The sequence below is a fragment of the Tursiops truncatus genome, chromosome 6, assembly GCF_011762595.2.
Source record: "Tursiops truncatus isolate mTurTru1 chromosome 6, mTurTru1.mat.Y, whole genome shotgun sequence".
In the NCBI taxonomy this organism is placed as follows: domain Eukaryota; kingdom Metazoa; phylum Chordata; class Mammalia; order Artiodactyla; family Delphinidae; genus Tursiops; species Tursiops truncatus.
Genome location: NC_047039.1, coordinates 64701961 through 64725545, shown reverse-complemented (window position 1 = coordinate 64725545; position 23585 = coordinate 64701961). Strand labels below are relative to the sequence as shown.

The window sequence follows — 23585 nt, the reverse complement described above, 5'->3', positions numbered from 1 at the left end:
CCCTATTTCTAAGTTCCTCTTGTCTATCTAGGCTTGTTTCCCATCATTTCTCTCTCTCCTTACTGCTCACCATCAGTTACTTAGGCTATTCATGCAAACCTACCTGTGCTCGTTTTATACCATTTCCATTCTCACTGTAACCAGCATGGATCAGGCCCTAATCACAGGGTATCTGGACTTCTGCAATATCTTCCTGCTTGGTCTCCTGACTCCACACTCCAATCCAGCTCACCGGACACTGTCCAATAGCAGAGCATGAGTTCTCTTTGTCTGGCAAATCAAAGCCTAATACCTTAGGTCAGGATTCCAATACCAAGCATTCACCAGGACTTCTGCACTAGAATACTGCTCTTCTAGAGCACTGTCACTTTCCCACTTTTAAAGATCTGGATTGCTCTTTCCCTTATTTCTTCCAGTCTAAAAAAACACAAAAAACAAAAAACCTCCTAGTTTAAGGCTACTTTTTAGTGTATAAATCAGAATAGCAGTTACATCTTTGGAAGAAGAAGGGTTACCAACTGGGAAGGGACACAAGGGAACTCTCTTAACAGTTTTGGAAATCTTTATCTTGATCTGAGTGAGAATTACAGAGATATGTGTTCATGTGTACATATGGACAGCTATATAGGCACAAATGTAAGTAAAGATACATTGACTTGTACTCTAAAACCCTGTATGCTTTATGTTAAAAAAAAAAGAAAAAAGAAAAAACTATCTTTCATGAAGCTTCAGATCCACTAAACCAAATGAGACTGTTCATGCTTCTGAAACCCATAGTCCTTGATCTGCAATATTATATTATACTCTGCCCTATGTTTATATATCTAAAGCAGGAAAGTGCATCAGAATCTCCTGCAGAGCTTTTTTAAAAAAAATAGACATGCCCTATTTACTGGTAAAATAACTTAATGTCTGGGATTTGCTTTAATACATACCAGCAAAGGTGATGGGTATTTGCAGGTTCATTATACTATTCCACTTTTATTTATGCTTGAAATTTTCCATTAAAAATTTTTTTAAAACACTCCAGCAAAAGAAATGTTAGGAAGATGGATAAAATAAAATCGGCAAAATGGTAAAAGCCATTGCAACTGGGTCATCTGCACAGGGGATTGATTCATTTTAATATTCTCTCTACTTTTGTATATCTTTGAAAATTTCCATAATAAAATGTTAAAAATATACATACACATTAATTTGCACATACCCAAGGTCTACTCCTGGAGATGTGAGAGATGGGGACCACTGAATGTCCAATATTTTTTAAAAGCCTACAAGCAATTCTGACCTACATTCCCATTTGAGAATCACAGCTTTTCATTCTTCACTGAGCACCCACCATATACCACATCCTGTGCTAAGCAATGAGGAATGTATATTTAGGAATTTATAGACTACCATAAGGGAAAAGTACTTCAACCCAAACTACAAGACATTATAAATGCCACAACAGGGGTACATTCAAGATACTGTGGGTATAGATAATGGCCATGATAAAGATTCTTGAAAGTAAATACTACATATTCTTCATCTTCTACTCCTATGACTCCTAGTATGATGTCCTTCACCTAGAAGAATGTGATGTGCTTCAACTTCTTTATGACTAATACTGAGTATTATAAAGAATTTTTCTAAAAATTCTACCTCTAGGGACTTGTAACTTCTCTCATTCACTCATTTGAAAGATAAGTAAGATATACTGTGCTCACGGATTAGAAGAATTAATATTGTTAAAATGTCCATACCACCCAAAGCAATCTACAGATTCAATGCAATCCCTATCAAAATACCCTTGGCATTTTTTTTTTTACAAAACTAGAACAAATGATCCTAAAATTTGTATAGAACCAGAAAAGACCCAAAAAGCCAAAGCAATCTTGAGAAAAAACAAAGAGGGAGGTATCACATGCCTTGTTTTCAAACTATATTATAAAGCTATAGAAATCTAAACAGTATGGTACTGGCACATAAACAGACACACAGATCATTGAAATAGGATACAGAGCCCAGAAATAAACCCACACTCATATGGTCAATTAATCTATGACAAAGGAGGCAAGAATATACAATGAGGAAAAGACAGTCTCTTCAGTAAATGGTACTAGGAAAACAGGACAGCTACATGGAAAAGAATGAAACTAGACCACTTTCTTAAACCGTATAAAAAATAAACTTGAAATGGATTAAAGACTTAAATGTAAGAACTGAAACCAAAAAACTCCTAGAAGAAAACAGAAGCACTACACTCTTTGACATAGGTCTTAGCAATATTTTCTTGGATCTGTTTCCTCAGATAAGAGCAACTAAAGCAAAAACAACTACTGTGACTACATCAAACCAAAAAGCTTTTGCACAGCAAATGAAACCATCAGTAAAATGAAAAGGCAACCTACTGAATGGGAGAAGATATTTGCAACTGATTTGTCTAATACATGATTAATATCCAAAATATACAAAGAAATCACACAATTCAGTATCACAAAAAACCCAAACAATCTGATTAAAAAATGGGCAGAAGATATGAACAGACATTTTTCCAAGACATACAGATGGCCAACAGACACATGAAAAGATGCTCAATATCACTAAGCATCAGGGAAAAGCAAATCAACCACAATGAGATATGACCTCACACCTGTCAAAATGGCTATTCTCAAAAAGACAAAAAATAATAAGTGTTGGTGGAGATGTAGAGAAAAGGGAACTCTCATGCACTGTTGGTAGGAATGAAAATTGGTACAGCCACTATGGAAAACAATAATGAAGCTTCCTCAAAAAATTAAAAATAGGACTACCATACAATCCAACAATTCCACTTCTGGGTATTTATCCAAAGAAAATGAAAACACTAAATTGAAAATATATATGCCCCCCAATGTTCATTGAAGCATTATGTATTTACAATAGCCAAGATATGGAAACAACCTAAGTGTTCACCGACTGATGAATGCATAAAGAAGATGTGGTATATGTGTTGTGTGTGCATGTATGTGTGTGTGTGTGTGTGTATGTATACACACAATGGATTATTACTCAGCCATAAAAAGACTGAAATCTTGCCATTTGTGACAGTATGGATGGGCCTAGAAGTATTATGCTAAGTAAAATAAATCACACAGAGAAAGACAAATATCTTATGATTTCACTTATATGTAGAAACTAAAAAGCACAACAAACAAGCATACATAGCAAAACAGAAACAGACTCATAGATAACAGAGAACAAACTGGTAGTTGCCAAAGGGAAGGGGCAGGGGGATAGGCAAAACAGGTGAAGGAGACTAAGAGATACAAAGTTCCAAACTGTAAAATAAATAAGTCACAGGGATGTAATGTACAGCAGAGGGAATATAGTCAATAATACTGAAGTAACTTTGTATGGTGACAGATGGTAACTAGACTTACATGGTGATCATTTCGTAATGTATAAAAATACTGAATCATTACGTTGTATACCTGAAACTAGTAATATCTTATTCTGTAATAACATTGTAGGTCAATTACACTTCAATAAAATAGATAAATGAAGATGAATATTCTATTAAAAGTTTTGCAGAGAAAAATGCCACAAACATGGTAGTATAGTTTCCATAAATATGAGCCAAAATGAAGACAAATGAACAAGTATGCTATTATCTTGGCCCTATTACAATCAATTACTCAAAAAATAAGTAACAGTCTCAAGATAAAGGAGAGAATGCCAGGCACACTGCTCACTCATATGCCCCTTTTTCACCGTGTTTTAAGAAGTTAACCTTTTTTTTTCCTTCGATTCCATATATATGTGTTAGCATACAGTATTTGTTTTCCTCTTTCTTCTTTTTTTTTTGCAGTACACGGGCCTCTCACTGTTGTGGCCTCTCCCATTGCGGAGCACAGGCTCCGGACGGACAGGCTCAGCGGCCATGGCTCACGGGACTAGCCGCTCCACGGCATGTGGGATATTCCCGGACCGGGGCACGAACCCGTGTCCCCTGCATCGGCAGGCAGACTCTCAACCACTGCACCACCAGGGAAGCCCTGTTTTCCTCTTTTTGACTTACTTCACTCTGTATGACAGACTCTAGGTCCATCCACCTCACTACAAATAACTCAATTTCGTTTCTTTTTATGGCTGAGTAATATTCCATTGTATATATATGCCACAACTTCTTTATCCATTCATCTGTTGATGGACACTTAGGTTGCTTCCATGTCCTGGCTATTGTAAATAGAGCTGCAATGAACATTTTGGTACATGACTCTTTTTGAATTATGGTTTTCTCAGGGTATATACCCAGTAGTGGGATTGCTAGGTCGTGAAGAACCTAGGGGTAAGACGGGGATAAAGACACAGACCTACTAGAGCATGGACTTGAGGATACGGGGAGGGGGAAGGGTAAGCTGTGACAAAGTGAGAGAGTGGCATGGACATATATACACTACCAAACGTAAAACAGATAGCTAGTGGGAAGGAGCTGCATAGCACAGGGAGATCAGCTAGGTGGTTTGTGACCACCTAGAGGGGTGGGATAGGGAGGGTGGGAGGGAGGGAGACGCAAGAGGGAAGAGATATGGGAACATATGTATAACTGATTCACTTTGTTATAAAGCAGAAACTAACACACTATTGTAAAGCAATTATACTCCAATAAAGATGTTAAAAAAAAAAGTTACACTTAAGCTCCACCATCCACAACTTGCTTAAAAGAAAGATGGTTACAGTGAAAATATACTTTCTTTGTTCCCAGCATCTGCAATATCTACCTCAGGAATTATAGTTTTAGAGCATGAAAAACACCTTAAGGAGTTCAAATTTACAGTGCTACCTGAAGGTGAAATCAAAGTCAATTTTTATTTAACTTAGCCACGGATGCCCGTACTAGACTTTTCCTTAATCAGTTAGTTAAATATAGTTAAAAATAGGCTGCATAAAGAACCCCCAGGCTGCTTTTATATAGTAATTCCCTTCAGAAGAACTAATCAAAATATGTTGACTGACCTGTGGAATGGAGAAGCTAAAAAGCATGATTTTCTAAGATTCTAAATAACTCTGGTTTGATGAACTCCTATTACGTATTAAGAAACTAGATTAGATGACCTCAAAAGCATTTAAATTCTGAAAACTGTCAAAATAGTTCAAAAAAGAATTCTATTAAAACAATCCTAAACAGAACAATTTAGTTAAAGAGATACTTTAAAAACATTTTTTAAAGATTTTTTTACCTGATCAAGGTGAGGTTGTGTTGTTGGCACACTCTGAAGTTTTCTCTGCAAACTAATAATAACTGATTATAAATTCAGAGCTCAATACACTTCTGATTTAACCTTATATATTACTGAGAGATACAAAGCTAAACAAGGGAGAGACTTTCCACAACTGAATCTATTACACAGCTCTAATTTTACATGCTGTTTACATATTCTAATAGACAAACACTGGCAGACTGTTTAAAAACTTTTCTTAAAAATGTATATACATTTACATACATATATATACACATAATAGAGATAAAAACTAACCTTTAGCAACACTATTTGGTGTGGTTAAATATGTTAAATAAATTTCTTTTTTATTTCCGAAAGATCTAATACAGGCCTAGGAAAATATACATAAGCATTTTACAATTGCTCAAAATTTCATCAACTCTCCACATGCTTCCTCAGATGAAAATAATGCTGAACCTAAAGAAAATTAGAAGGGTAAATTTTTCCTTTATCAATGTTTTCCCTTGAATATACCTACTTAAAAAAAAAACAAAAAACAGTATCCGTAAATGTAAGCCTTCTATACAGTCAGTTACCAGTAGTTGAGAGAAAACAAAAGGTCAGAATCCTAAAAATGCATTGTTCTGATATGGAAAAAGCAAAAGATCAATATGCCATAGATTATAACTATAACAACTGCAGCATACCTTTAGAGACTGATGGGGGTAGGTCGGGAGGAGGAAAAGGACTTAAAACCTTGCAGATGTTTTGCCTTGAAGAACAGTGAGGGGTAAATTAGTAACAGCAAGTTTAGGAAAGAGAAACGGCTTGTAGGAACTGTTGGAGGGAATGAGTCTCCTTGGGGGGTCTTAATAGGGAAAGTGTCAAATTAAATCCTTCCCAGCTGGTTGCTCAGGAAAGGATTCTCTTGTTGAGCATCTAAGCACAAAGAAAAGTTATGCAGAGGCGTTATCCAGAACAAGGCTTCACCTTAAACAGCTGCTTCTTTAAGTGTCACTAACGCACTAAGTGTGGAACGAAATGACCTTAGAAAATGTTTGAAAAATTCTATGTTCTTTCCCTGTGTTCAATATTTAATGTTGGACAGTGACTGCCTACAACTTCCACAGGGAAGGAAAAAGTTTTCCTCTACCTCTTGAGTCCCTGGCTGGGTCTGAAAATTAGACTGATGAAGATTAACAACAGAAAAGCATGTACATTTATTTAATAAAGGTTTTATTTGACAAAGGAACCTTCATAGGGAAATGAAGACCTGAAGAAATGGTTAAACCTGAGTGTTTTTGTGCTAGGTTTGATGAAGAGTGAAAAGCCACAGAAAGATATGACAGGACAGAGGATGAGCCAAGTGTAGTAAACTAGGGGAAACTCAGAGGCCTATGCCTTCAGATTCCTCGTGTCTCCCTTTGTCTTCAGAGATAGGATGCTCTTTTCCTCTGGGTGGAGAGAGGTTACCTTTCACATAAGGGTGTTATGACTCATCTTACTTCAGAGGAAATGGGAGAACATATTTGCAAATCATGTATCTGATGAGGGGTTAATACCTAGATTATTTAAGAACACCTACAATTCAGCCACAACAACAAAAAAAACCAAATAATCCAACTAAAATATGGGGAAAGTACTTGAACAGACATTTCTCCAAAGATAATATACAAATGGCCAACAAGTAAAAGTTAGAGAAATGCAAATCAAAACCACAGTGAGCTATCACCTCACATCCATTGGGACAGCTACTACCAAAAACAACAGAAAATGGCAAGGATGTGGAAAAACTGGAACACTTGTGCACTGTTTGTGGGAATGTAAAATGGTGCAGCTGCTATGGAAAACAATATGGTGATTCCTCAAAATATTAAAAACAGAATTACCATATGATCCAGCAATCTCACTTCTGGGCATATATCCAGAAGAATTTAAAGCAGGATCTTGAAGAGAGATTTGCACACCCAACCCATGTTCATAGCAGAATTATTCACAATAGTCAAGAGGAAGAAGCAACCTAATGTCCATCAATGAATAAATGGATAAAGAAAAAATGGTATATACATAAAATGGAATATTATTTAGCCTTTAAAAAGACAATGTTGTCACATGCTACAAAATGGATGAAACTTGAGAACTATGTGAAATAAGCCAGTCATGATAAGACCAATAATGTATGATTTCACTTATTTGAGGTACCTAAAGTAGTCAAATTCTTAGAAACATAACAGAATGGTGGTTCCCAGGGGCTGCAGGGAGGGGAACACCAGGAGTTGTGATCCGACTGGTATAGGGTTTCAGTTTTGCAAGATGAGAAAGTTCTGTAGATCCACTGCAAACAATGTGAATATACTTAACACTACTGAACTGTACACTTAAAAATGGGTAAGGATGATTAAAAAAAGATATCGATGTCCAGGGAAAAACCATTTGTTCTTCTTTCCCTATCAAAAGGATTCTCTCTGGGGAAAGAGGCAGGAAACTGATCCATCACTACGGGAAAGGGAGTATCTGTGGGAACACGCCGAACTAAAATTTTCTATGTATTTCATACATTTTCTCATGGAAAGAATTACACATAGTGGTTGGTAAAGAAATATTAACAATAAGTTTCTAAAGTTAACTACCATTTACACTATAATTTCTGTAGGAGAATACACGTGATTTCCGAACATACATTTAGCAAAACTTTCAAGAATGTAATCATTAGGAATGGTCGTGTATGCCAAAGAAATGACAGGAAGCATAAATCAAATGTGCATCTGTGTAAATCATTCCTGTAACTCCTATAACTGTGAAATAAAAAGTACATTATAATAAAAGTGACCAAAATACAGGAAACATACCTTATTCCAGAGAGACTGTCAAAGGCATGAAGATCTAATATACTTGAGAGATCAACTCTATAAGAAAGAAAACCATTTTGAAGTGTTAATTTCTGTAAAATATATTCAATTAATCAAAAAAAATCTCTATTCTGCTAGAAATGCAAACATAAATGTTAATCAGTATATACTATTTTGGGAAAAATAAAATGACAGGCAAGGAACAAAAAGCTGTTGTAAAAAAATTTTTATGGAATTTATAAAATTTTAAAAATTGAATAAATGGTTTAAGACCAAGGCAGAAAATTACTTGGTTATTGCTTCAATAAACTGTAGTGGTTTTTTTGGTTTGTTTTTACCTTCAATTATCTTTTCAATCCTGAAAATTTGAGCTTTTCAAACTATATTTTTATAGCCAAAAAAAAAATCAGTTAAAGAACTGAAAATTTTCAAAAGTAGCAGTTTATTACTCAAAAGATGAAATGAGGGAAATTGAACAAATGGAAATAACACAGTAGTATAGGTACATTGGAATTTCTGTATTTCTTTTACTCCACCTCCCTGCTTTCATGATACAACAGGTAGTATCATAAGAATATGAGGAGTCAAACAATCAATGTATAAATATTCACTCTAGGACCCTTATCTACATCTAAAGAATGTGGTTTGATTTTATTTCCTTCAGATGGGGTTGCATATAGACTGAAACTTCCCAGTTAGTGCTCTGTCTGAATAAACATTATTTCTATTATAATTATTTGGTGGTAATTAAGCCTAATTTATTAGGAAAGCAGAGATTAAAAATCAGAAGAGATTATATCACAATTAGCATTAGGTTTGGTTTAAATACATAAAAGTAAATTTATAAAGACTAGTGATTTGAGTTCCAAATTTTACGTCAGCCTATGAAACAGTAAAGGACAGTGATTTCTCCATAATCAAAGCTATAATGAAGGAATGTTTGAAGAAAATGACAACTATAATTAAGTCTCAAAATCATACTCCAGGGATTTGCCAAACATTTATTAAATTTTCTCACAAGGAAAACAAAACTTTGCAAATTCAAAACTTTTTCAAATACAAAAACATGCAAAAGCCATCCTCTTTAACTTAGGGCTGACCAGCTGTGTCTGCTTTGTTCATTCTCAACAGGCTGCCATATATTCATACTTATGGCAACGATACTGTTAGATTGTGAACACCTCTCCTGGCACAAGGCAGACAAATTCCCATCTTATTAAAAGAAGAATACTCCAGAGTTCTATATTAACAGACTGTAACATTTCAAATTCTGGACATTCTAGATGAACAGAATTAGGAAAATAATCAAGCAAAGAAGTAAATGTTCCATAAGAAATTTTTGAATATCAATTTACATAAGAGACCAAAGCCTTAACATTAAACCTATTTCCTTTCACACCATCACAGTTGAGCAAATATTTATACTGACAGGTGCCAAGTGGATGAAGTTTTCCACCAAGTTTATCACCTTTAACTTAGGAAATAGCTTAAAGTTCAAAAAGTTTACACATGCTAATTGTGTAAATATCAAAATTCAGGTCAACTGTGTGAATACCAAAAGTCAGTTTGAAACACAAGTTTCTAAATACACTACAGTTTTCACTGCAACAGTGTCCTTGAGAATACATATCATAGATTTAGAAATAATTCTGCTCTGTACCCAGATTCTTTTGATATTTTCAAAACAGATAGGATCAACAAAAGACCTATACAGGTTAAATTCTACAGAGAATAATAAAATATCAAAGTCTCTCACTGTATCTCACCAGATTCTCAATGGAGAATAAAAGAGGAAAAAGTCTAAGGTTCCAGATGAAAGTTGCCATGGACTTTAGTACCACTATCAAAAGTAAATTCCTTCACTCATCCAAGGCATATAACTAGAAAACTAATTTTCATGGCATCAAATTTTATTTAACTTCCCCCTTCAGAGATAAAAACATCAGATCTTTTCCAAAACATTAACACAGAAAAAATAAATAGACTATTACCATCATGTAAAAACTGAATGGGAGAATGAAGCAAACAGAGGGGAAGGAAAAAAGTTCCAAAGCTCATCTTTTCTCCTAATTTCTTGAACTATCCATGCCAGGAGTATCTAATCTTTTCTCTATGAGGAGCTTTCAATTATCTGTATGTCTAAAGACTGCTTTAAGTCACTTAAGACCAAGGACAGGAGAATGAAAAAGGAAGAGGGCTCTGGCTGTCTCAGGGGAGGGGAGTTCAGCTACTACTCCAGAGATATAGTCGTCTTTTCAAAGTTCAGTGAGTCTCAGAAACAGGGGCCACCAGACCTACGAGTTGTTGATACCATCCAATAGTAAGTCTTGAACTGTAGAGCTAAATTTCCAAATGCCCTCCCTAGTGGCATCTCAAACTCAATGTTTACAAAACGGAACTAATCCCCTTTACCAAACCCACTGCTATCACTACCCTACCCCAAAGTTGCCCCTCCTTCCTGTATTTCCTAACTTGGAGAATAGCACCACATTCAATCCACCTCCCAAGAGTCATACTGCTTTTTTTTTTTTTTTTCTGGTACGCGGGCCTCACTGTTGTGGCCTCTCCCGTTGCGGAGCACAGGCTCCGGACGCGCAGGCTCAGCAGCCATGGCTCACGGGCCCAGCCGCTCCACGGCATGTGGGATCATCCCAGACCAGGGCACGAACCCGTGTCCCCTGCATCGGCAGGCGGACTCTCAACCACTGCGCCACCAGGGAAGCCCTCATACTGCTTTTAAAATCCTTCATTAATTCCTTGCTGCCTACAGGAGAAAATCCAAACCATGTGTCATGGTGTTCAAGACCCTTTGTGGTAATTTCTCCATCTCCACAGTCATACCTCTTTTTCTCTCCACAATATAACACAATGTGTTCTAGCCATTCTAAAATATTCACAGGTTCTGGAATACAAAATCTTCCTTATGTCAAGAAAGCCACTGCTACTCTTGTCTATCTGGAAAACTCTTATTCATTCTTCAAGATTCAAGTCAATGATAACCTTACCAGTCAAAATATTCTGACTCTTCATCAAGAAGAGTTGAATAGTTGTTCCTCTATCTTCCTGATCTTATAGGATCCTGTGCATTTAATGTTACTGTTATATTGATAATATTTAATATATTGATTTTTGCTTATTTTCTTGCCTCTCCCAAATGAGTAATTTTAAAGGCAGAGTTTTTACCTTATATATTGCTTAAATCCTCAACATTCCATGAAATGCCTAGCAACTAATAGAATGATCAGTAAACTGTTGAATTGATTAACTTATTATTGATCAACTGGACTTTGGTTTTTCTCTATCCAGTCCACTTAATCTCCAAGATTTAAAAAAAAAGTCTGGAAAAGATAAGAATGGCACTTCTTCTAATCTTCCACTCCTGAAGTCCATCAGAACTTCCATTTGCCTCAAAATCAACTTAAGTCTCACCAATGAGACCATACTACGCCATTCTTATTTCTTAACTTAAATACTCAAGGTAAGCCTTTTCTACACGTTTATAGCAGTTTTATGACTGTCATTTTACTATTGTAAGCGTTTGCCAAACACAAGATGCTTAAGAGATTAAAATTTTTTTAAGAAAGAAAATTAAAATTTTTTCTTTATTTAAGAAAGCTCCTAGATTCTCAGATGTACTGGCAAAAAAAACTGATTTACAATATTTGTAAATACAAACTGAACAAATGCTATTACAACAAAACCACAGCTATTTATGGGTATGATTTTTAAAAACTTAATTAAGCATTATGTGGTTGTCTTTGTGTCATTTTGTAAAAAGCAGAAAATTTAAGAAGAAAGAAAATGGTAACGCAACAGGAAGAAGACAGATACCAAGGAATGGCTCATGGTATGAGTTAGGTTATCACAGACCTTCTACACTGGAATTTGAAATGAAGGGAGCACATGTGGTATATGCTTATAGAGGACTTAACACTAAGGCATTCTTCTGCTACCTCTACCAGCAGAGTGGCTTCTGAGAATGCATGCCAAATTAATTCCCCAGCTGTTCACATGCATATAAGCAGCTGCTGCTGTTACTGCCTAACATTATGGTAGTCTGTCAGCACCTCTAATCTCTACCATGGCAAGACAAGCCACTCAACTAAGGCCTTTGCTGTACTTCCGAGGACAGAATCTCTGAATTGAGAACTGGGTGGCACTACACTGCCAGCTGTGAGCCTCAGAGCTTCTAGCTGCATGTTGCTGGGTCTAACAGCTGCTAAGCCATTCTTGCTAAAAAATAAGGTTAATAAAAATACCTCTGTACAGAAATTTTCTGAAATCATGATAGCACTCAATGCAAAATAGAGTTCAATCTACAGAAATTCATTTTACAGATGTTTTAAGAACACATCTGTTTTATAAAGTAAGGCACATCTGTACGAACAAAATTAAAAAGAGAGAAGAACCTATAGGAAATCAAAATCAAAATATTTAAAAAGAATGCATCAGGAACTTAAATGTAAAGGTTCCATGTATTTTTACATGACATTATTTTTGCAACTATTAAACACTCAAAAAGTTTTTAAAATATTAAAAAGCCATCTAAATATCTCAAATTAAGATAAGATTCCTAATAGTATACTTTTTCAGATTTCTATATTAATTACTTCCTTGAGTGGTTCAAAATCCTATGTTTTCTTCCTCATTAAAGCAAAAGCACAGTTACAGTGTAATCATGGCTCTGAGGTCTTAGTTACAAGACCTCAGTTACAATATATTAACTAAATGTGCCAAACTAATTTATAAAGAGCATTCAAAACAACCTTTTGGGCCTAATTTTTTTTAAATGCACATGTATCTTCCTTATATTAGAATCAAACATAGTTATCGATTACTTAATATTTATTAACTAAAATTATTTATTGTTAATATTAGTAACAGCTTTTAAAATTACCTTGATTTTTGTGTTTCTAAAATTTTTCCCAGTCCATTTGTTGATCTGAAATAAATATAAAAATGAGGAAAGTAAAAAAATGTTAACTTTTTAAAAAACCATTCTATCACATTATTTCTAAAACATGAAGTAAGCATATACAAATATATCCTAAAGCTAGAGAACAATAAAAAACAAACTTACATTTTTCATAGTTTAGTTTTTCCTTCTAATCATAAATCAGGTACATTCCACTTATGCATTAAAACATGATATGCAAAAACCTACTGCACAACTGAAAGATTAGGGGCTACTTTGTGATTTATATAAAGACCCTTCACTTTAGAAAAAATGATTTATAAAAGGCCAGTAATTCTAATATTCTTAAAATGAGTAGATAAACTTTTAACTGACACCTAATTGTCCTCAACACACACTGTGGAAATGGCTATACACACACTAGATATAAAAACCTCGTTACGAGTGGCTTTGACCCCAGCCTGTCCTCAGTATTCAGCCATACATCCAGTTTTGTTTTGTTTTGTTTTGTTTTGTTTTGTTTCTGCGGTACGCGGGCCTCTCACTGTTGTGGCCTCTCCCGTTGCGGAGCACAGCCTCCGGACGCGCAGGCTCAGCGGCCATGGCTCACAGGCCTAGCCGCTCCACGGCATGTGGGATCTTCCCGGACCAGGGCACGAACCCGTGTCCCCTGCATCGGCAGGTGGACTCAACAACTGCGACACCAGGGAAGCCCCACATCCAGTTTTTTAATAGAATACCTCTTCAGTTCTCTAGCTAGGATCTCTACCTACTCTGCCAGGCCTCCCCTTTCTGATACAAAGATAATGAAATACTGCTCCCTTTTGTATGGCGCCAAAAATACTTATTAAATCCTTTGCAGTAAACTGTACACCTCATCTATTTATATCATCAGTTCCATTGCCTTTAGGGTTACTTGATGAAGATATGTGCTATTTGTTCAAGCTTGTTCTCATGGGTAAGGCTTCCCAATGATTCTGAGGCAAGTCTCTCTATTAATTCACAAAACTCTTAATCTTCTCTTTTGAATATACTCTATAACCTGAAGGCTAGTTCCTCTCAAACATGTTTATCTTCTTCCAACTCTTCAAATCTAATTCTGAGTAAGTCGCAAGTCTGAGGTACAATGGAGGGTAAAAAGCCCAAAGGGTCTGTAATTTATCAAAGTGCTTTGTCAAATTCTTTTCTGGTATTGCTATACAGTACAGGCTGGCAACAAGCTGGCTAATGTCAATACTGCTCGTATTAGAGATCCAGCTTACATAGTCAGTATGGGGATAGAAGTGCCCAGTAGTAACAATTTCTCTTTTTATGCCAAAAATGTTTGTGACATAGATTATGTCCCCCGTTCGACATAGATTATGTTCCCCATTCTACAATCACAATGATGCATAGGATTTTGAAAAGAGAAACAAAATTTAGGAGACCAGTGTCAAAAGGGGTAAAAGAAATAATCTCCATTCACCACTTTCATCTTTCTAGACTTTTCAAAAATATCAAGTATCTTTCTATTTCTTTCATTTTTTTATTCACTGTAATGGAAATTACTATGTAAACTAAGAAAAAAATCTACAATCTAATAATGATAATAATAGCTAACAGAGCACTTACTATGTATCAGGCACTGTGTGAAGCTTACCAACAATGCCTCAAACCAAATGCAGATTCCAAAGTCCATGATTTTAAACATTATTCAATACTACACAGCACTACCTACCCTCCACATGGAGACATTCTTACAGCTTTTTATAGTAAAATCTAAGAGGATATTACTACTAAAATAAGCCAAATAAGAAGAAAAATATGAATTCTTTCTTCTGCAATCATTAACCACTGCAGCCAAAATCCTAATGAGCTTTACCTTTACTGATTCAATTCATAACATATATTATATGAACTGGCACTGACAAACTCAAAATCTGATGTCAGCAGATTGTACGCACTGAAGATGACCAATAATAAAAGCTATCAAACGTTTCTCTGTAGATGGCTTTTATCAGTTTAGGTCTTACAAAATAATTAAAAGTCCCTGAACTCTAACCTCATTTGAAAAGTCCAAATGACTGTTGGATCTTTTAACACATATCTGAGTACCATTCATATTGTCCTATGTTGATCAGCCTTGGCCACGGACACTGAAGACATTAAAGCTAGCTGGAAAACAGGCATGGTTAGATGACAGTTAAGGAAGACCAAAGTCAATGAGGGTTCAGGGAAAAGTGAAACCACCTGAGACAGGGAAGACTTCGCAGGAAGGAGGGAGAAAGAGGTGGGAGGAAGGGATAAGTTCCAGAGAATGGCTAAAATACCTTAAAAAAATAAAAGAAAAACAGAGAAAAAGAAGGAATTCAAGGACTGACAGAGTGAGAGTTGAGAATACATTAAGAGTAAAGAAAGGATTTGGTAAGATACCTCCATGAGAAAATAAGTAAACCGTCCTGGGTAAAGTTAGGGCACTTCATGTAGGGAAGGAGTCAAAGAGAAGACAGGAAAATGAGGAGGGAGTCAGAAGACCCTGAATACCAGTCATGAACTTTGAACTGTAGTTGACCATGGAACAACTTAGGGGTTAGAGGCACCAAGCCCCCTCACCATCGAAAATCCTCATACTGCTATCTCTGCCTCAAAAACAAAGGAATTGATAAATGACTTACCCAAGGGCAAGAAGCTGAAAGGGTTTGAACAGAATCAGGACTCAAACCCTAGTTCTTTTAATTCCACATATTATGATCTCTAATTGAACACAAACTTTTCCCCATACTTAGTTAACTTAAAGATCTGTACAATGAAAACACGGATACTATGTTTATTGGAAAAAAATGCACGTATAAGTGGACCTGGGCAGTTCAAACCCTGTGTTGATCAAGGTTCAACTGTATATTCTGTAAGCAATGGGGAACAATTTTATATACCACTATTTACATAACAGCCAATTAGGCAACAACAAAATATGTGATTCCCTAATGATACCTGAAGCAAGTCAACCTTGAACCTTAAATTTCTACAGGGCAATAGTCATGGTAAAAATATTCCGTACAGCACATTTTGAATTTGTAGGTACTTAACAAACATTTCTAATTTTGTACCTAACAGTTGTTCTTAATTTGTTTAAATCCTCTTCTGAAACCAAGTCTGTTTTATTGAGGATGATGATATCCGCCAAAGCAACTTGCCTAAAGTAGCAAACAAATAACAGATGTCAAGAGAAATGTTAAGAAATTAAAAATAAATAAGAAACAGCTCCTCAAGATCAATTAGCAGCTAAGAAGGATATAGTACTCTATGTAATGATTTAATTTACTCCTAAACTATTTATCATCCTTCAACTAGTAAGGATGAATTGTATTCATCACTATATAAACTCAGATTTCAAATTATTCATTCAAAAAATATTTACTAAGTTCTCTTACTTGCTACTCTGAAACTACAAAGATAAGCCTCAAAAAGTTTACAATCAAGGATAGTTTACAATTAGGATGATTTTCAACTCATGATTTTCTTTGTAAAACAAATGCATAAAATTCCGATATCCAATGTGGTACGAACAAAGACACTCTACTTATTAAAATATTCCACGTAATAATTACCATAATTTTCAAAGAAATACAAAGAACAAGTTCACTTAACATTAATACTACATTGAACAGTTTTTTTAAAAAAACTACACTTGAATCTTGAACAATTATCTTCATCACTACGAATATTTATTTTCTCTGTAAAACAGATAAACTACAGAAATTCAAGTTAAAGAATCCAGTTGACACAATGCTGGATAACAAAATAGCTTACTATAATTAGAAACTCTATTTTCTATTAACAGGAGTAGTAAAGCTGAGGATTCTTTAAAATTTCCTCAATTCTTCAGGAAAGTTTAATAACTAGACTATTTGTTCCCAATACTGGTTTTATGCTACCTGAAGGTATAGCTAATTATTTCAAAGAACAACCAAATTCTCAAAAATAAATCAACTTCAGTTCACTGAAAAGCGGGTTTCAACAGTATGTACATCACAATCCCATTTTTATTCAAGTAAATTTCATAAGAATAAAGATTGAATGTGCACATCTCAAAATATAGACAGTTGCAATCTTCAAATTGGAGGGCTCCTATATTTAACTTTTTTTTGGCTTTTATAATATTTTGCTCTTTTCTATTTGGCTTATATTTTCTATAACAAACATATTTTAATAAGGAAAAAGTTACAAAAATATTTAAGTTCAGTCTAATGTGAATCATAGCTAAATAACAAATGAAGTGTTCAGGCAGGATTACAAAACAACAGAGTACCATATTCTAAAATGATAGGGAATCAGTCACCTCCTTGCAGTCTATTATTTATGTCAAGATCATCTGTAGCAAATCTTGGAGTGGAGGGAGACCTCCCTTTTAAACCCAAGAGCGTATTTAGTGACTGTTGTCTATCCCAAAACTCTTTTCCCATTAGCAAGAATATGCTTAGGGTAGGCAAACCAATTTAAATATTCATAAGTCTAAAGAGAACCCAATTAGGAACATACAGGTATTTAAACAAAAAATGTTCTAAATGCCAAATTGCAACTATTTCCATATTTATTCCTCTGTTGCTCTGAGTAACAGTGAACAGTTGAATCAACTGAATTACTGTTAAAGAAGACAGGAAGTGAATCAACTCTTTTTTTTTTTTTTTTTTTTTTTGCGGTACGTGGGCCTCTCACTGCTGTGGCCCGGACCGGGGCACAAACCTGCATCCCCTGCATCGGCAGGCGGACTCTCAACCACTGCGCCACCAGGGAAGCCCTCAACTCTTTTTTAATAATCATTTTCAATCCCAAAGAAATTGTATGAGAACAAGAAAATATTTTTAAACGTGAACATCTTCCAAGTTCCTCACAAAAAACTCCCGTGCTCAGCACTCACTTTATGCTATAATATAGTTTTAAATAGAGAAAAGATCTTCCTTGACTATGTTTTTATGTTTCTCAGCTTTTGTTTTTCATATCAATCATTTTCTTTTTCCATTTAGCCAGTAATCAATATATACTTTAAATAAATGAATACCTAGAAGCTTCATTGATAAGGCCATCAGGTTTTTCTTCTGCTAAATGCTAAATAAAAACAAAGTTTGAACAAAAGTTACTGTGGTGTAACACATAACCTAATGTCAACACAAAGGATTTTACTTTAGGGACTCCTTGCTTGCCTCCAATAAAAACTTCAACAAGTTCTATTACTGAATACCCAAATTCAGGACTAACTTTTCTATCTGAACGCATTTTCCTCCTCATTTGTAATTTTTTCCCTACAGTGAACCTGTGAGGTGTGAGGGCTTAAACTTTGTCCCCTGACCTCTTTTTTTCGTAAATGGAAAACCCTCCAGATTTAAATAATGTCATAAAAACACAGCACATTATAGTTCAGATTCTAGGCAATTTCCTTTTTACAAAACTGTCTTTGTTCTAAATATTTATTATTACTTATTTAAAAAAAAGAGATAACCACTGAAATTGTACTTTTAAAAAGTCTACTAGACTTTCCTTCATCCTACCCCACCTCCCAGCCCCCACCGCAGAACCATACACACTATGAACTCATACTGGGCCCTTCCAATTCCCTAGGAACAAATTAGCTGTGGGAAGGACACAGCCCTATACCCAGCATAAAGCAGGTTATCATTCTGAAACCCACACTTGAATGATTTGGCCTCTCTGGGCAACTGTTTAGTTTGCACCCTACCAGAGTCAAGCTAGTGCCAAAAAATACTTTGATGTTGGCTTAGAAGCCCACGAGGTCATTTTGATCTCTCTGGAAGTAGTTATTATTTTTCCATAATCTTATTTATATCCCTAAAGTCACCAGTGTCATAAGGTTCTTCTCTGAAAAATGTTCCACCTTCATTACCTTAACCCTCAATAGATGTTTCCTGTCACAATAAAAAGCTGCCTACTGATGTCAGAGGCAATTTGATTATATAATACTTTTTGTATTTGAATTGAACTCCACAAATTATTAAATCCTTTTACAAACATCTCATTTAGCCTTCATAACGATTATGGGAAATGGCTATTCTCAATTTATAAAAAAGAAGCTAAATCTAACACTGTCACCATCATGGGATACCTTACCATAGGGTGATTTTTCAAAAATGAAAATGGCCTCAACAGAAGGAAAATGAATATAATTTTTAAATCTTTGTGAAAGCTTTTTTTTTTTTTGGCAGTACGTGGGTCTCTCACTGTTGTGGCCTCTCCCATTGCGGAGCACAGGCTCCGGACACGCAGGCTCAGCAGCCATGGCTCAGGGACCCCGCCACTCTGCGGCATGTGGGATCTTCCCGGACCAGGGCATGAACCCGTGTCCCCTGCATCGGCAGGCGGACTCTCAACCACTGCGCCACCAGGGAAGCCCTGAGAGCTGTTTATGTCATATAAAATCAGTCTTGCAAACAGCGTTACACAAATGTTAATAACTGCATAAAAGTGTATGTATAAAGATTACCTAAAAGTTATATTCAAAATTATTTCATCAAATCAGTTTTACAATTCATGAAGAGGTAGATCATTAAGGTATTTGGATAGTTTGGGACCTAAGAGCAAGTTGGTAATCATTTTATTTAATAGTCTTGGTAAAATCCATAGAGAAAACCTTTTTTCTTCTAAAAGTTTGCCAAATTTTATTTTTGGGGAAGCTAGCCTAAACTAAAACTAGAGTAATGATGTACTGATCTCCACTTTAGGTACAACCTTATAAATTCAACTGCAGACCCACTCTGAAATTATGAAAATCACAGAACTTGAAGAATATTGTATTAAAAATTGTTTCTTATCAAAAGACCAAGTTTACTATTTTTGCTAATTACTGTTGGCCTGAGGCTATAACAAATCCTTTCATTATGTCCTCTAGAGAATAAGGGCTATTACCATCCCAGGAATAGTACCTGGCACCCAGGTTCAACAAATACTTATTGAATGAATTCTAGTTAACACCTCCCATTTGTTGACATAGATACATGGATGTTGTTATCTGAAAAGTTCTACATAATGTGCAGCAACAACTCCCTTTCTTTTCAGCAGTAAATCTGTTTAGTAAAGATGTATTTTTAGCAAGGTATCTGTCTCTGAATGATCCTATAATATGGAAGTTCTTTTAAATTTTTGAAATATTTGCAAAATATTGTATTTTTGACCTTTTGGAAGATTTATTTATATATGAATTTGAGACTTTTTGGCTGTGAGCTGGAGGTGTATAAAAAGATATGGTAAGAAAATTAGAGATTTGTTTTTGAATATCCATACCTAAATGTAACTAATAAAATAGTATTAATATTTCACAAAGTAACTCATGTTTTTAATGCATCTAATCTAATCTCCAGAAGATTAGAAATTTTCACTCAAAGCTAACGGGGATGGACTAACATTTCATGACCTCTAGGAAGTCAAGAAGTATCAAATATAAAAACACGTTAAAAGTCCCCATAATAAAAACCTGCCAATAGGTACAACTCTATTAAGAATATGATATGTAATAAACATATAAAAAAGCAGAAGAGATAAATGTCCCTCGTTCTATGCACATATGAAGGCTATACAAACATAAACAAATAATAAATGCACACTAACATTTATTTTCTCTGGATATCAGCCCATTTCCCTTATGCAACTTCTTACCTTCCCAAATCAAACTTTGCAAAAAGACTAAAACCAATGTCTGCTATTCAAAAGGACATTCTCCAGCAGCACATTATACACCATTAGTCATTAAGTCAGATGACTCCCATTTACAAAGTGAAAAAATGGAAATTGTGACATTCTATTTTACCTGTACAGGCAATGAAGGAAAAATTTTTGCAAAATTTTTTTCAAAATAGTGTGTGTGTGTGTGTGTGTGTGTGTGTCTGTGTGTGTATGCGTATATCCCCAACGGATTCCTCATCTCTGCTTAGAGACTGTGGCTTTTGCTTATACATCAAAAAAAAGACCAGAAAAATTTTGGTACTAATTAATCCAACGTATCAAAAAGCTTAAGGTTCCACCCTCTAACTTAGCACAGCATAAGAAAGAAAGGAATCCTTTGAAATAACACCACCGTATGACACAACTTCATTAAGGGCTTTTCTGCAGAAACAGAAACAAGCTGGAAAGAAAGAAAGAAAGAAAGGAAGAAAGAGAAAGAAAGGAAAGAAAGGAAAGAAAGGAAGGAAGAAAGGAAGGAAGGAAGAAAGGAAGGAAGGAAGGAAGGAAGGAAGGAAGGAAGGAAGAAAGAAAGAAAGAAAGAAAGAAAGAAAGAAAGAAAGAAAGAAAGAAAGAAAAAGGAAAGAAAGGAAAGAAAGGAAAGAAAGGAAAGAAAGGAAAGAAAGGAAGAAAGGAAGGAAGGAAGAAAGAAAGAAAGAAAGAAAGAAACACTGTTGTTGACCAAAGTGGAAAGAAATCTAGTGTCAAAGATGTCAGTGACATTTTAAAAAAAAGCAGCAGCAGCTATTTCTTTCCAATGGATTGGTTATAGATCTAACACTATTTTAGCTTTTAAGAAAAGATTATTGCATAATGTCAGTCTATTTATTTTCTTGTCTTTTCCAAGCCAAACTGTTTTCTGACTGAATTGTTTCAACAGCTTGTGCAATATAACAGAAGAACCAAAAAGAAACCTCTGACTTGACCTTTTCTGTGTAACTTCATTCATTGATTCTATTGCATTAAATGCTGTCACTTTTGTAGAACTGAAAAGGACAATGTCAGTAGCCTGGGTGTCAAGTCCTGAGAATAGAGAGCTGTCATTTGAAGTTGTCCAATTATTTGCCCATGATTAAAAAATGAATATTTCAGATCAATGGGTGACAATCCCATTAGAGTGATAGCCCATGATATCAATTACCACTTCAGTTTCAATTTGGCTGGCTGGCCACAAGGTACCATTTCTCAGCTTTACTTCTGATGGGCTGGCTCTGTGAAGCATGACACCCTTAAATTGCTGCCCATTATCCAAGTGTCATTACTTGTACTGCCTCAGAATTCTCTGAATCACAAGCAGCTACTGAGGTCAAGCTTTGCAACCAGAGGATTAGACAAGTTGGCAAATCCTTTATATAAAGGAAAAGTTATTTATTTGGCACCTGACTTAGAAAATCTAAAGTTTCCATTATCCTGACAGCATGTCAGTTTTGTGTAGGTATATTGATTTAATAATTTAAGATGTTTTATCAAGGTGGGAGGGGGTTAAACGTTTGCTGTGTCTGCATTATTCAGAATGTTGGTTTGGGTTTTTTTGGCCTCTATCACACTCATGGTAGATTCTATTTAACTCCTTTCCACATCCAAATATACATATAAAATTATTCCCATAATCATAAATACATAGAGTTTGATTTTGGGTCTGGTACTGTAAGTCTATCAAAAAAAAAAAGATTCTACTATCCATCCTGAAGATATCCCAAATTTGGCAATAAATCTATATAGGAGATGGATTCAAACATGCCCTTTAATAAACATTCAGAGTGAAGAATTTGACTTTTTTTTTTTTGCTTCCTCTGTAAACATTTTGCTAGAAATATCATGATTTCAGAACAGTTGGAATATTTCTGAGTAAAAACTGTAATATCTGGGGTCTTTCTTTGGTTCTTAAGACTATTAATAAATTTTGACTTAAAAATCTAAAAAGGAATCATCTCCCAAACTTCTCAAATTAGGGTGCTCTATCCCTGAGGGAACTGAAGGGCCAATGAAGGGGTATTGGTAACCATTTGACAAGCTTGCCATACTAATTAAAGGTTTGGAAGAAAAACAAACTTGTTCAAATTAAGAAATTCAGATATATTGTCGGATAGAATACAAAATGGACATGAATTTTTAAACATTAAATTTAAACTTCTAAGAAATGATTACTTTGGGCACTATTCATATCGCCAGACTGGGTCAGGAGATGGAGGATAATTTCACTCTCTTCTGCCTCTAGTAATTTTTCACTTGGGAAGTTGAGAAACACCACTTTACTTTATGCGGCAACATGCATTTTAAAATCTTACTAAGTGCATTTTGTGAACTGAAATTCATTTAAATGCATTTCAGGACCTTGCTAGTCGCAAAACATTCACAGCAAGATGCCTTTTAAAGGAGAGTTTCTCCTCCCTAAACCTAGGCATAAATCCTGATTTCTTCAAAATATGGGAAAGCAATATATTTTTTAAAAACTCAATTATCTGCAGCTTGTGTCTGACAGCAGTTTAACAAGAAAAATAAGCTCTCATATGCTTTATCAAGCTCAATTTCCTCTATCAAACAGAAAAACTTATCAACATTGGGGCTGAATCCTAGTGAGGGGTTACACATACCCAAACTTTATCCTGTATTACCCTTATTACAAAATATTACACTTCAAACTTTTATCACATCAAGCCAGAGAAGCAGAAAATAAACATTTAACTTAGAAACACAAAATAATAATTAAAAGACACACACAAATTTCATCTATTGTTCAGGATACTTTAAAAAAAACTTTTTTTTTTTACCATAAGTATTTGCTTTATTATTCTTCATGCTTTTTAAACTTCCAAAATATGATATATTAAATTAAAAATGTAACTCACTGGCTTAAGACACACAGTTTCTGATAATATTACTGCCACTTTAAAAAGTACTATCTTTTATATTTACAGTAGAAAAATA

The 23585-nt window shown here is 35.0% G+C and overlaps 1 protein-coding gene across 3 annotated transcripts in view; it reads right to left on the bottom strand.

The window, feature by feature from the left end:
- Positions 1 to 23585, bottom strand: part of ZNG1A (Zn regulated GTPase metalloprotein activator 1A) — a 48855-nt gene that overhangs the window by 10606 nt on the left and 14664 nt on the right. For all 3 annotated transcript variants that reach the window (XM_073806183.1, XM_033858144.2, XM_004316838.4), the window contains 5 exons: positions 17989 to 18035; positions 16037 to 16123; positions 12933 to 12977; positions 8036 to 8092; positions 5205 to 5256 (listed from right to left, as the gene is read on the bottom strand). In XM_073806183.1, coding sequence (XP_073662284.1) covers positions 5205 to 5256; positions 8036 to 8092; positions 12933 to 12977; positions 16037 to 16123; positions 17989 to 18035 — 288 coding nt within the window. The remainder of the gene's footprint in view (positions 1 to 5204; positions 5257 to 8035; positions 8093 to 12932; positions 12978 to 16036; positions 16124 to 17988; positions 18036 to 23585) is intronic.